The sequence below is a fragment of the Taudactylus pleione genome, unplaced genomic scaffold (assembly GCF_031769625.1).
Source record: "Taudactylus pleione unplaced genomic scaffold, aTauple2 ptg000175l, whole genome shotgun sequence".
In the NCBI taxonomy this organism is placed as follows: Eukaryota; Metazoa; Chordata; class Amphibia; order Anura; family Myobatrachidae; genus Taudactylus; species Taudactylus pleione.
Genome location: NW_028284577.1, coordinates 492,890 through 506,024, shown reverse-complemented (window position 1 = coordinate 506,024; position 13,135 = coordinate 492,890). Strand labels below are relative to the sequence as shown.

The 13,135-nt window shown below is 41.1% G+C and overlaps 1 protein-coding gene across 1 annotated transcript in view; it reads right to left on the bottom strand.

The window, feature by feature from the left end:
* The window catches only part of LOC148520542 (spermatogenesis-associated protein 7 homolog), a 43,926-nt gene extending 35,724 nt beyond the window's left edge, over positions 1–8,202 (bottom strand). Inside the window, exon 1 of the mRNA XM_088475656.1 lies at positions 7,953–8,202. Coding sequence (XP_088331782.1) covers positions 7,953–8,034 — 82 coding nt within the window. The 5' untranslated portion in view covers positions 8,035–8,202. The remainder of the gene's footprint in view (positions 1–7,952) is intronic.
* Positions 8,203–13,135: the final 4,933 nt, after the last annotated feature.

Genomic DNA, 13,135 nt, shown 5'->3' with positions numbered 1-13,135 from the left:
CGCAAATTAGCGTCATCCTTAGAGGTTTATAGGAAGGATTTTTAGAAGGTACAGGCAGGGGTATATAGAGGTTCATTTTAATATCGTTAGTACATTGGATGCAGCCATTGTGTGGCCCTAAGCTGGGTACACACTATACTCTATGTGTGACCCAGCGATGGTGCGATGTAGCAATACGTTGCGCATGCTGTACGCACTGTATGGTACAGTGTAGGACGGCGTGATGCTGCGTGTAAGGTAGGATTTGTTTTTTTTTGCTGCTACTCACCTCCGTACATGGGCTCTAAACCAGGCGAGGACGCCATTCAATGTCGCGGGCAGTATATTTCTTATTTTAAATAATGAAAAACTGCACTTTTTTCCATTCCGTGCACTGAATGTAGTTCTCACTATTGCTGATCACTGCGTTTTAAATGTTAATGTTTGTTGACCAGTCTATATAATAAAAAGCCCCTTCTGTTGCACCATCTACCACAACTGCCTAGATTTGTTAGGAAATTATAATGAATCCATAACGTGCAGGAAGAAAAATTATTAAAATTAGTTAAAAAAAATATATATATATTTAGCAAATTAGAGATTCATGAGCTGAGTATTTCCAGCTACGTAGAAACTACAAGTCCCAGCATGCTTTGTTGTTTAGAAGCAACAGGTTGGTAACTGGCAAACTAAACATCCCGAAAATAACATATTAGTAACGATATGAGATAGAGCGGTGTAACACAATGATGGCGTGCATGGTATGGTCTCTGCCTCACCGGATCATGGAGAGGTCCCGTCTGGGGAGTCCCTGTCCAGCCGACATTATGACACATTATGACACGCGTGTCCCCATCTGTGACATAAGCAGCAGACTGAGCTGCATTGGTCTATGGATGAGGGGTAACTGGTCACGCAGAGAGGGGCTGAGGCGCAGGTGTAAGTTTGGTGCCAGAAGAGAGACCAGACAAGGAGCCAGAACTCCTATAGACTACACGAGACCCGAGGAATTCATTTGCCCCCAAAACTCTTGATTATCAGACATTGTATTTTGAAGCAATTTGCGGTTATACTGCGGTTTGTAGCTCACTAACATTAATACATGGGGAGCTGACAGAGCTGGTATAAATAATAAAGCAGCAGCGTGTGGCAGAGGACTGTACATAACACAACCAGTCTCCTTTATTACAGTGTACTCACAATGAGTAAGCGGCTAATCTGCCCAACACAGCCCCAATTCACCATCTGTCCTCACTGCAGCTCTTTACGGATTATTTTACCAATCCCTATAGTGCCCGCCAAGCAGATCCCTATAATTTGGGCAATTTGCACCGTATTCTGTTGGCATGAAGGGTGCTCAGCAGCTACACTACACCTTAGTATGGGAAACACTGTTCCTTACAATGATACACTCACCAGTACACACCAGCTGTATGGTGTCGCTGCCCAATCCATACAGGAACAGACACCAGAGAGTTTCCCCGCACAGATCCATCACATGCCATTATTACAGACCACAGAGAGTTTCCCCGCACAGATCCATCACACGCCATTATTACAGACCAGAGTTTCCCCGCACAGATCCATCACACGCCATTATTACAGACCAGAGAGTTTCCCCGCACAGATCCATCACACGCCATTATTACAGACCAGAGAGTTTCCCCGCACAGATCCATCACGCGCCATTATTACAGACCAGAGAGTTTCCCCGCACAGATCCATCACGCACCATTATTACAGACCAGAGAGTTTCCCCGCACAGATCCATCACGCGCCATTATTACAGACCAGAGAGTTTCCCCGCACAGATCCATCACGCGCCATTATTACAGACCAGAGAGTTTCCCCGCACAGATCCATCACGCGCCATTATTACAGACCAGAGAGTTTCCCCGCACAGATCCATCACACGCCATTATTACAGACCAGAGAGTTTCCCTGCACAGATCCATCACGCGCCATTATTACAGACCAGAGAGTTTCCCCGCACAGATCCATCACACGCCATTATTACAGACCAGAGAGTTTCCCCGCAGAGATCTCTCAGACCGGACCCCAGCTATCAGAGCTTTACTGCCTTACTGCTGCCCCAATAGTACTCTTTCGACGCAAACAAACATTGGTTTACTTTGGCAACGGGAAGCGGACGAGGCTTCACACTGGGTGAAATCATTAAGGGCACAGACAGAAGTTGTGGTTCTCAAACTCTGCCCTCAGGACCCCACACAGGTCACATTTTCCAGGTCACCCAGCAGGTGCACAGGTGTAGTCATTACTCACTGACACATTTTCACAGATCCACAGGTGGCGCTAATTATTTTGCTTGAGATTCTGTGGGGAGACCTGGAAAACATGCACTGTTTGGCATCCTAAGGACAGAGTTTGAGAACCTGTGCCATATATAGCAGCACAAACACATACATATAACAATAATAGACCCTCCAACATGACCCCTTCCACCAGGTACACAATGCTCCGCTCCTGGTCTTCAAACCTAATGTATGACTCTGTTGAACTGATTAATTGATGAGACTGGTGTATCAGCACAGGTGACGGCAATCATCAAGCAAGAGTGAAGTCCAGGAGCAGGTAATTTTGTACCTGGTGGAAGCGGTCATGTTGGAGGATAGGCAATACAAACAGTAGTGTACACGCACACACACGATACATATATAACAGTAGTGTACACACAGGATACATATATAACAGTAGTGAGTGTACACACACGATACATATATAACAGTAGTGAGTGTACACACACGATACATATATAACAGTAGTGAGTGTACACACACGCGATACATATATAACAGTAGTGAGTGTACACACAGGATACATATATAACAGTAGTGAGTGTACACACAGGATACATATATAACAGTAGTGAGTGTACACACAGGATACATATATAACAGTAGTGAGTGTACACACAGGATACATATATAACAGTAGTGAGTGTACACACACGCGATACATATATAACAATAGTGTACACACACACACACACACACACACACACGATACATATATAACAGTAGTGTACACACACACACGATACATATATAACAGTAGTGAGTGTACACACACGATACATATATAACAGTAGTGTACACACACACACGAGATACATATATAACAATAGTGTACACACACACACGATACATATATAACAGTAGTGTACACACACACACGCGATACATATATAACAATAGTGTACACACACACACGATACATATATAACAGTAGTGAGTGTACACACAGGATACATATATAACAGTAGTGAGTGTACACACAGGATACATATATAACAATAGTGTACACACACACGATACATATATAACAGTAGTGTACACACACACGATACATATATAACAGTAGTGAGTGTACACACACACACGATACATATATAACAGTAATTAGTGTACACACAGGATACATATATAACAGTAATTAGTGTACACACAGGATACATATATAACAGTAGTGAGTGTACACACAGGATACATATATAACAGTAATTAGTGTACACACAGGATACATATATAACAGTAGTGAGTGTACACACACGATACATATATAACAATAGTGTACACACACACGATACATATATAACAGTAGTGTACACACACACGATACATATATAACAGTAGTGAGTGTACACACACACACACACGATACATATATAACAGTAGTGAGTGTACACACACACACGATACATATATAACAGTAATTAGTGTACACACAGGATACATATATAACAGTAATTAGTGTACACACAGGATACATATATAACAGTAATTAGTGTACACACAGGATACATATATAACAGTAATTAGTGTACACACAGGATACATATATAACAGTAATTAGTGTACACACAGGATACATATATAACAGTAATTAGTGTACACACAGGATACATATATAACAGTAGTGAGTGTACACACAGGAAACATATATAACAGTAATTAGTGTACACACAGGATACATATATAACAGTAATTAGTGTACACACACACAGGATACATATATAACAGTAGTGAGTGTACACACAGGATACATATATAACAGTAGTGAGTGTACACACAGGATACATATATAACAGTAGTGTACACACACACAGGATACATATATAACAGTAATTAGTGTACACACAGGATACATATATAACAGTAGTGAGTGTACACACAGGAAACATATATAACAGTAATTAGTGTACACACAGGATACATATATAACAGTAATTAGTGTACACACAGGATACATATATAACAGTAATTAGTGTACACACAGGATACATATATAACAGTAGTGAGTGTACACACAGGAAACATATATAACAGTAATTAGTGTACACACAGGATACATATATAACAGTAATTAGTGTACACACACACAGGATACATATATAACAGTAGTGAGTGTACACACAGGATACATATATAACAGTAGTGAGTGTACACACAGGATACATATATAACAGTAGTGTACACACACACAGGATACATATATAACAGTAATTAGTGTACACACAGGATACATATATAACAGTAGTGAGTGTACACACAGGAAACATATATAACAGTAATTAGTGTACACACAGGAAACATATATAACAGTAATTAGTGTACACACAGGATACATATATAACAGTAATTAGTGTACACACACACAGGATACATATATAACAGTAGTGAGTGTACACACACGCGATACATATATAACAGTAGTGAGTGTACACACAGGATACATATATAACAGTAGTGTACACACACACACAGGATACATATATAACAGTAATTAGTGTACACACAGGATACATATATAACAGTAGTGAGTGTACACACAGGAAACATATATAACAGTAATTAGTGTACACACAGGATACATATATAACAATAGTGAGTGTACACACAGGATACATATATAACAGTAGTGAGTGTACACACAGGATACATATATAACAGTAATTAGTGTACACACAGGATACATATATAACAGTAATTAGTGTACACACAGGATACATATATAACAGTAATTAGTGTACACACAGGATACATATATAACAGTAGTGAGTGTACACACAGGAAACATATATAACAGTAATTAGTGTACACACAGGATACATATATAACAGTAATTAGTGTACACACACACAGGATACATATATAACAGTAGTGAGTGTACACACAGGATACATATATAACAGTAGTGAGTGTACACACAGGATACATATATAACAGTAGTGTACACACACACAGGATACATATATAACAGTAATTAGTGTACACACAGGATACATATATAACAGTAGTGAGTGTACACACAGGAAACATATATAACAGTAATTAGTGTACACACAGGAAACATATATAACAGTAATTAGTGTACACACAGGATACATATATAACAGTAATTAGTGTACACACACACAGGATACATATATAACAGTAGTGAGTGTACACACACGCGATACATATATAACAGTAGTGAGTGTACACACAGGATACATATATAACAGTAGTGTACACACACACAGGATACATATATAACAGTAATTAGTGTACACACAGGATACATATATAACAGTAGTGAGTGTACACACAGGAAACATATATAACAGTAATTAGTGTACACACAGGATACATATATAACAGTAGTGAGTGTACACACAGGATACATATATAACAGTAGTGAGTGTACACACAGGATACATATATAACAGTAGTGAGTGTACACACACGCGATACATATATAACAATAGTGTACACACACACACACACACACACGATACATATATAACAGTAGTGTACACACACACACGATACATATATAACAGTAGTGAGTGTACACACACGATACATATATAACAGTAGTGAGTGTACACACACGATACATATATAACAGTAGTGTACACACACACACGAGATACATATATAACAATAGTGTACACACACACACGATACATATATAACAGTAGTGTACACACACACACGCGATACATATATAACAATAGTGTACACACACACACGATACATATATAACAGTAGTGAGTGTACACACAGGATACATATATAACAGTAGTGAGTGTACACACAGGATACATATATAACAATAGTGTACACACACACGATACATATATAACAGTAGTGTACACACACACGATACATATATAACAGTAGTGAGTGTACACACACACACGATACATATATAACAGTAATTAGTGTACACACAGGATACATATATAACAGTAATTAGTGTACACACAGGATACATATATAACAGTAGTGAGTGTACACACAGGATACATATATAACAGTAATTAGTGTACACACAGGATACATATATAACAGTAGTGAGTGTACACACACGATACATATATAACAATAGTGTACACACACACGATACATATATAACAGTAGTGTACACACACACGATACATATATAACAGTAGTGAGTGTACACACACACACACACGATACATATATAACAGTAGTGAGTGTACACACACACACGATACATATATAACAGTAATTAGTGTACACACAGGATACATATATAACAGTAATTAGTGTACACACAGGATACATATATAACAGTAATTAGTGTACACACAGGATACATATATAACAGTAATTAGTGTACACACAGGATACATATATAACAGTAGTGAGTGTACACACAGGAAACATATATAACAGTAATTAGTGTACACACAGGATACATATATAACAGTAATTAGTGTACACACACAAAGGATACATATATAACAGTAGTGAGTGTACACACAGGATACATATATAACAGTAGTGAGTGTACACACAGGATACATATATAACAGTAGTGTACACACACACAGGATACATATATAACAGTAATTAGTGTACACACAGGATACATATATAACAGTAGTGAGTGTACACACAGGAAACATATATAACAGTAATTAGTGTACACACAGGATACATATATAACAGTAATTAGTGTACACACAGGATACATATATAACAGTAATTAGTGTACACACAGGATACATATATAACAGTAGTGAGTGTACACACAGGAAACATATATAACAGTAATTAGTGTACACACAGGATACATATATAACAGTAATTAGTGTACACACACACAGGATACATATATAACAGTAGTGAGTGTACACACAGGATACATATATAACAGTAGTGAGTGTACACACAGGATACATATATAACAGTAGTGTACACACACACAGGATACATATATAACAGTAATTAGTGTACACACAGGATACATATATAACAGTAGTGAGTGTACACACAGGAAACATATATAACAGTAATTAGTGTACACACAGGAAACATATATAACAGTAATTAGTGTACACACAGGATACATATATAACAGTAATTAGTGTACACACACACAGGATACATATATAACAGTAGTGAGTGTACACACACGCGATACATATATAACAGTAGTGAGTGTACACACAGGATACATATATAACAGTAGTGTACACACACACACAGGATACATATATAACAGTAATTAGTGTACACACAGGATACATATATAACAGTAGTGAGTGTACACACAGGAAACATATATAACAGTAATTAGTGTACACACAGGATACATATATAACAATAGTGAGTGTACACACAGGATACATATATAACAGTAGTGAGTGTACACACAGGATACATATATAACAGTAATTAGTGTACACACAGGATACATATATAACAGTAATTAGTGTACACACAGGATACATATATAACAGTAATGAGTGTACACACAGGATACATATATAACAGTAGTGAGTGTACACACAGGATACATATATAACAGTAATTAGTGTACACACAGGATACATATATAACAGTAATTAGTGTACACACAGGATACATGACACTACCAGGCTGTCTCTGGGGATGTAGCCGGGCCCCTATAACGGGAGCCGGGACACGGAGGGGACTCACCTGTGCGCTCTCCGGCGCTCGGGCTGCGGTGGTCGGGGCGCAGGCGGCCGCACTGGTCACCGCAGGACGGAGGGGGCCTCATGGCAGCTGCGTCTCCTGGATACAGGCTGAGCGCTTCCTGCGTGCGGGGGATCACAGGCCGGGGCAGCCGGGAGATGAGGAGGCAGCAGCGGCGCTGGCGGCTCCCGGTGCAGAGGATACAGACTCCCCCCAGCGGCCGCTCCCGGTATCGTCTCGCTGCGCTCAGCTGCTGCTTCTTTTATCATGCGGGGTCTGTGTATGTCAAGCAACCAGCAAGACCGGCATTGCGTCACTGCAGGAGATCGGCATTGCGTCACAGCAACCAGCAAGACCAGCATTGCGTCACTGCAGGAGACCGGCATTGCGTCACAGCAACCAGCAAGACCGGCATTGCGTCACTGCAGGAGATCGGCATTGCGTCACAGCAACCAGCAAGACCGGCATTGCGTCACTGCAGGAGACCGGCATTGCGTCACAGCAACCAGCAAGACCGGCATTGCGTCACTGCAGGAGATCGGCATTGCGTCACAGCAACCAGCAAGACCGGCATTGCGTCACAGCAACCAGCAAGACCGGCATTGCGTCACTGCATGAGCCCGGAATTGCGTCACTGCAGGAGACTGGAATTGCGTCACTGCAGGAGACCGGCATTGCGTCACAGCAACCAGCAAGACCAGCATTGCGTCACTGTAGGAGACCGGCATTGCGTCACAGCAACCAGCAAGACCGGCATTGCGTCACTGCAGGAGATCGGCATTGCGTCACTGCAACCAGCAAGACCCGCATTGCGTCACTGCAGGAGACCGGCATTACGTCACTGCAACCAGCAAGACCGGCATTGCGTCACAGCAGGAGACCGGCATTGCGTCACTGCAGGAGATCGGCATTGCGTCACAGCAACCATAAGATAATACAAAGGAACATAGACCTCTGCACACAATAATATTGTGGATAACCCTCCAATGATTTGATAGGTGAGGGGTGCTGCCAAGAGACAAATACACGTATATATTCAAAAAAAAAACAAGAAGGGGGAAAGAAAAAGTTGTCTACAGTATGGCGCACAGAAATGTATATAGAAAATAAAAATCTATCTTTATTGGATATACATTAAAATGCCCCAACATGGGACATAGCCAGCGAAATAGAGGTTAAAAGTAGAAAAAATAATAATATAAAGAATGTGAAGATAACTGAAATACGTGAGAAATAAAAATTAAATAAATCCCTTGCTGTGTGACTGTATTATTATTCCTGAGTCATTATATGGGTGAAACTCAGAGTCAAGATGTCACATATACATGCAGGTGTTGATTGTAAATCATTTTAATTGGACATAAGGTAAGTGAAAAAAATCTTTATGTCTTTGTCCTGATGTACAGGCAAATTGAGAAATCTCAATTATTATGTTATGGAAGATTTTATTATTCACTTACTATCTCAACATAATATTTTATCCAATTAATGCATATTATTTAACATGTGTGCTTATTGCCACTATATAGTTATTCACTGTGAATCGCTCCACTGTTGATGTAATTATATATTGTGTCTATTAATTGGTTATAGACCTCATGAGAGCAATATTAATTGGAATAAATAGAGATTTAATGAAATTAATTCATAATATTCTTGCAGATTAGTGACATCAAATTAACCACAATGTGGGTAAAATCCTACTGTAAGCTAAGCTCATCTCAAACATAGGTATATTCATAAGGTCTCTTACGCATTGTGAGTACCCTTCAGATCTATTACTAATATATGGTGAGCTAGCATACAAATCATGCTGTGATTGTATCGTACTGTGATTGAATAAATCGCTGATATGGTAGCTGTGCTACAAATGTTTCTTCACATGGATACAATCTTGACAGGTGTGGGTTTCAATTGACAACAGAGTTTCTACATAACCACGTGACTCATATTAACGTAGGATAACATGGTGTAAACTAATTATATCATCATACATTGGTATTATAACTTCTTTAGTTCACAACACGTGGTACACACAGCGGGCGTGCCAACGCGCGTTTCGCTGTGAGTCAGCTTTGTCAAGGCAAGCCGATTGCTATTACTGCCTCACACTATATTCCTAATCACAAACCAATCAAAATCTGTTATCCGGTCACGTGATTCTCCCGACCAATCAAAGGCCCTTTAGTATTATTGTTAGCAGTCCTGTCTCTCATCCAATTAAACAGTTCGTTTCAAACACTCCTCATAGTGGGTGTGTAATTATCTACCAATAGGATTACAGATATATCGTGTTAATGATAAATGTTTATTATTAAGTATTATAGCCACAAATGGGCGATATGAATATAAGAAGAAGGGGGAACATCATAAATAGTTATACTAACTGGTAAGTATAGATGTATTTCTCCAAACGTTAGTACATAGAAAGCATCATAATTAAGAAGATGGTAATCCCGATATATACTGTTAACAAAAGTTAAGAATAAGATGCAGTGCAATCACTCCTCATGGTGGGTATGTATTAATCTACCAATAGGGTTACAGATATATCGTATTGATGGTAAATGTTTGTTATTAGATGTTATGGTTACAGGTAGGCAATATGAAAGGAAAGGGGAACATCATAAGTAATTATACTAATTGGTAAGTATAGGTGTATTTGTCCAAACGTTAGTACATAGACAGCATCATAATTGAAAAGATAGTAATCCCGACATATAATATTAACAAAAGTTAAAAGTAAGATACAGTGCAAACCCAGAATATAATAATACATCAATAGAATCAATATATTGATGAAATGTAATTGAACAAAAAAGAGAATAGGAAATAAGAAATGTATCAATAAATATGGTGAATATCATGTACCTGTGAAAAAGGAGGGGGTGGGGGTTGTGAATATGGTCATATATATGAAGATATAAAAATATAATATCTTAAGACTCAAAGCTTTAGCGAATCCAACAAGGTTAACCCATCTGTCAACCTTAAAGAAAAAAGAAGGAGTGGTTAATGAAAATAAATAAAGTAGAATAAATAAAGTGATATGGTGAATAGTGCATATCACGTGCATGCGAAGATCAAGTATATATAAAGAGTAATATGTGTATACATATATGTATATGTACATATATAAATATACGTGTGAAATCTCCCGGTTATTGCGTCACTGCAGGAGACCGGCATTGCGTCACAGCAACCGGCAAGACCGGCATTGCGTCACTGCAACCAGCAAGACCGGCATTGCGTCACAGCAGGAGACCGGCATTGCGTCACAGCAACCAGCATGACCGGCATTGCGTCACAGCAACCAGCATGACCGGCATTGCGTCACGGCAACCAGCAAGACCGGCGTTGCGTCACAGCAACCAGCAAGACCGGCATTGCGTCACGGCAACCAGCAAGAAAGGCATTGCGTCATGGCAACCAGCAAGATCGGCATTGCATCACGGCAACCAGCAAGACCGGCATTGCGTCACAGCAACCAGCAAGACCGGCATTGCGTCACGGCAACCAGCAAGACCGGTATTGCGTCATGGCAACCAGCAAGACTGGCATTGCGTCATGGCAACCAGCAAGACCGGCATTGCGTCTCGGCAACCAGCAAGATCGTCATTGCGTCTCGGCAACCAGCAAGACCGGCATTGCGTCACGGCTACCAGCATTGTGTCACAGCAGGGAGACCAGCATTGCGTTGCGGACGCAAGTAAGACCGGCATTGCGTCACATCAGGGAGACTGGCATTGCATCACGGCATCCAGCATTTCGTTACAGCAGGGAGACCACGGTAGCCAGCAAGGCCAGCATTGCATCACGGTAGCCAGCAAGACCGGCATTGCGTTATGGCAGCCAGCAAGACCAGCATTGCATCACATCAGGGAGACTGGCATTGTATCACGGCAGCCAGAGAGATCCGCACTGCGTGACGGCAGGGAGACTGGCACCCTGTCACAGCAGTGAGACGGCAGCGAAATTGGGATGTTGAATGTAGACACATCACACCACACCCATTAGCAAGAGAGACCAGCATTGCGTCATGACAGAGAGACCAGCATTGCGTCACAGCAGCAAGTAAAACCAATATTGCGTCATGGCAGCCAGCAAGACCGGCATTGCGTCACATTAGGGAGACCAGCACTGTGTCACGGCAGCCAGCAAGACCGGCATTGCGTCACATTAGGGAGACCAGCACTGTGTCACGACAGCCAGCAAGACCAGCACTGTGTCACGGCAGCCAGCAAGACCGGCATTGCGTCACAGCAGGCAGGAAGACTGGCATTGCGTAACAGTAGCAAGCAAGACCAGCATTGAGTCACATCAGTGAGACTGGCATTGCATTGCATCACAGCAGCCAGGAAGACCCGCACTGCGTGACGGCAGGGAGAGGTGCATTGCGTGACGGCAGGGAGAGTGGCACTGTGTGACATCAGGGAGACTGGCATCGCGTCATTTCAGGGAGACTGGCATTGCGTGACATCAGGGAGAGTGGCACCCTGTCACAGCAGTGAGACGGCAGTGAAATCGGGATGTTGAATGTAGACATGTCACACCACACCCCTTAGGACGGGGGCACAAACCAGGTGCCAACGATATTGGAAGGAGGTTGTGATGGAGCTGGGATCTTGTATTGTTTGTTTTGGGGACGGGGAGGGCTAAGCAGTGTAGTTATGCAAAATAATGTGTGTACCCTTTTCTCATCATGGGACCCTTTTATTATTAAATATTTGCGGCATATTCCTGAAAAACATCCTTTCTCGGGAGATACCCGCAAATGTTTACAATCATCCCAATATATGATCTCAGATATCTGCTGCATCCCCTTCATTTCCAGCAGCAGCCGCAACCCCCATAGGTTTCTATAGAACAGTGGTTCTCAAACTCGGTCTTCAGGACCCCACACAGGTCACATTTCCCAGGTCACCCGGCAGGAGCACAGGTGTAGGCATTACTCACCGACATTTCAGCAGCTGCAATGTGTACTCTTTACTCACTGACACATTTCCCAGGTCACCCAGCAGGAGCACAGGTGTAGGCATTACTCACCGACATTTCAGCAGCTGCAATGTGTATTCATTACTCACTGACACATTTCCAGGTCATCCAGCAGGAGCACAGGTGTAGTCATTACTCACTGACACATTTCCAGGTCACCCGGCAGGAGCACAGGTGTAGGCATTACTCAC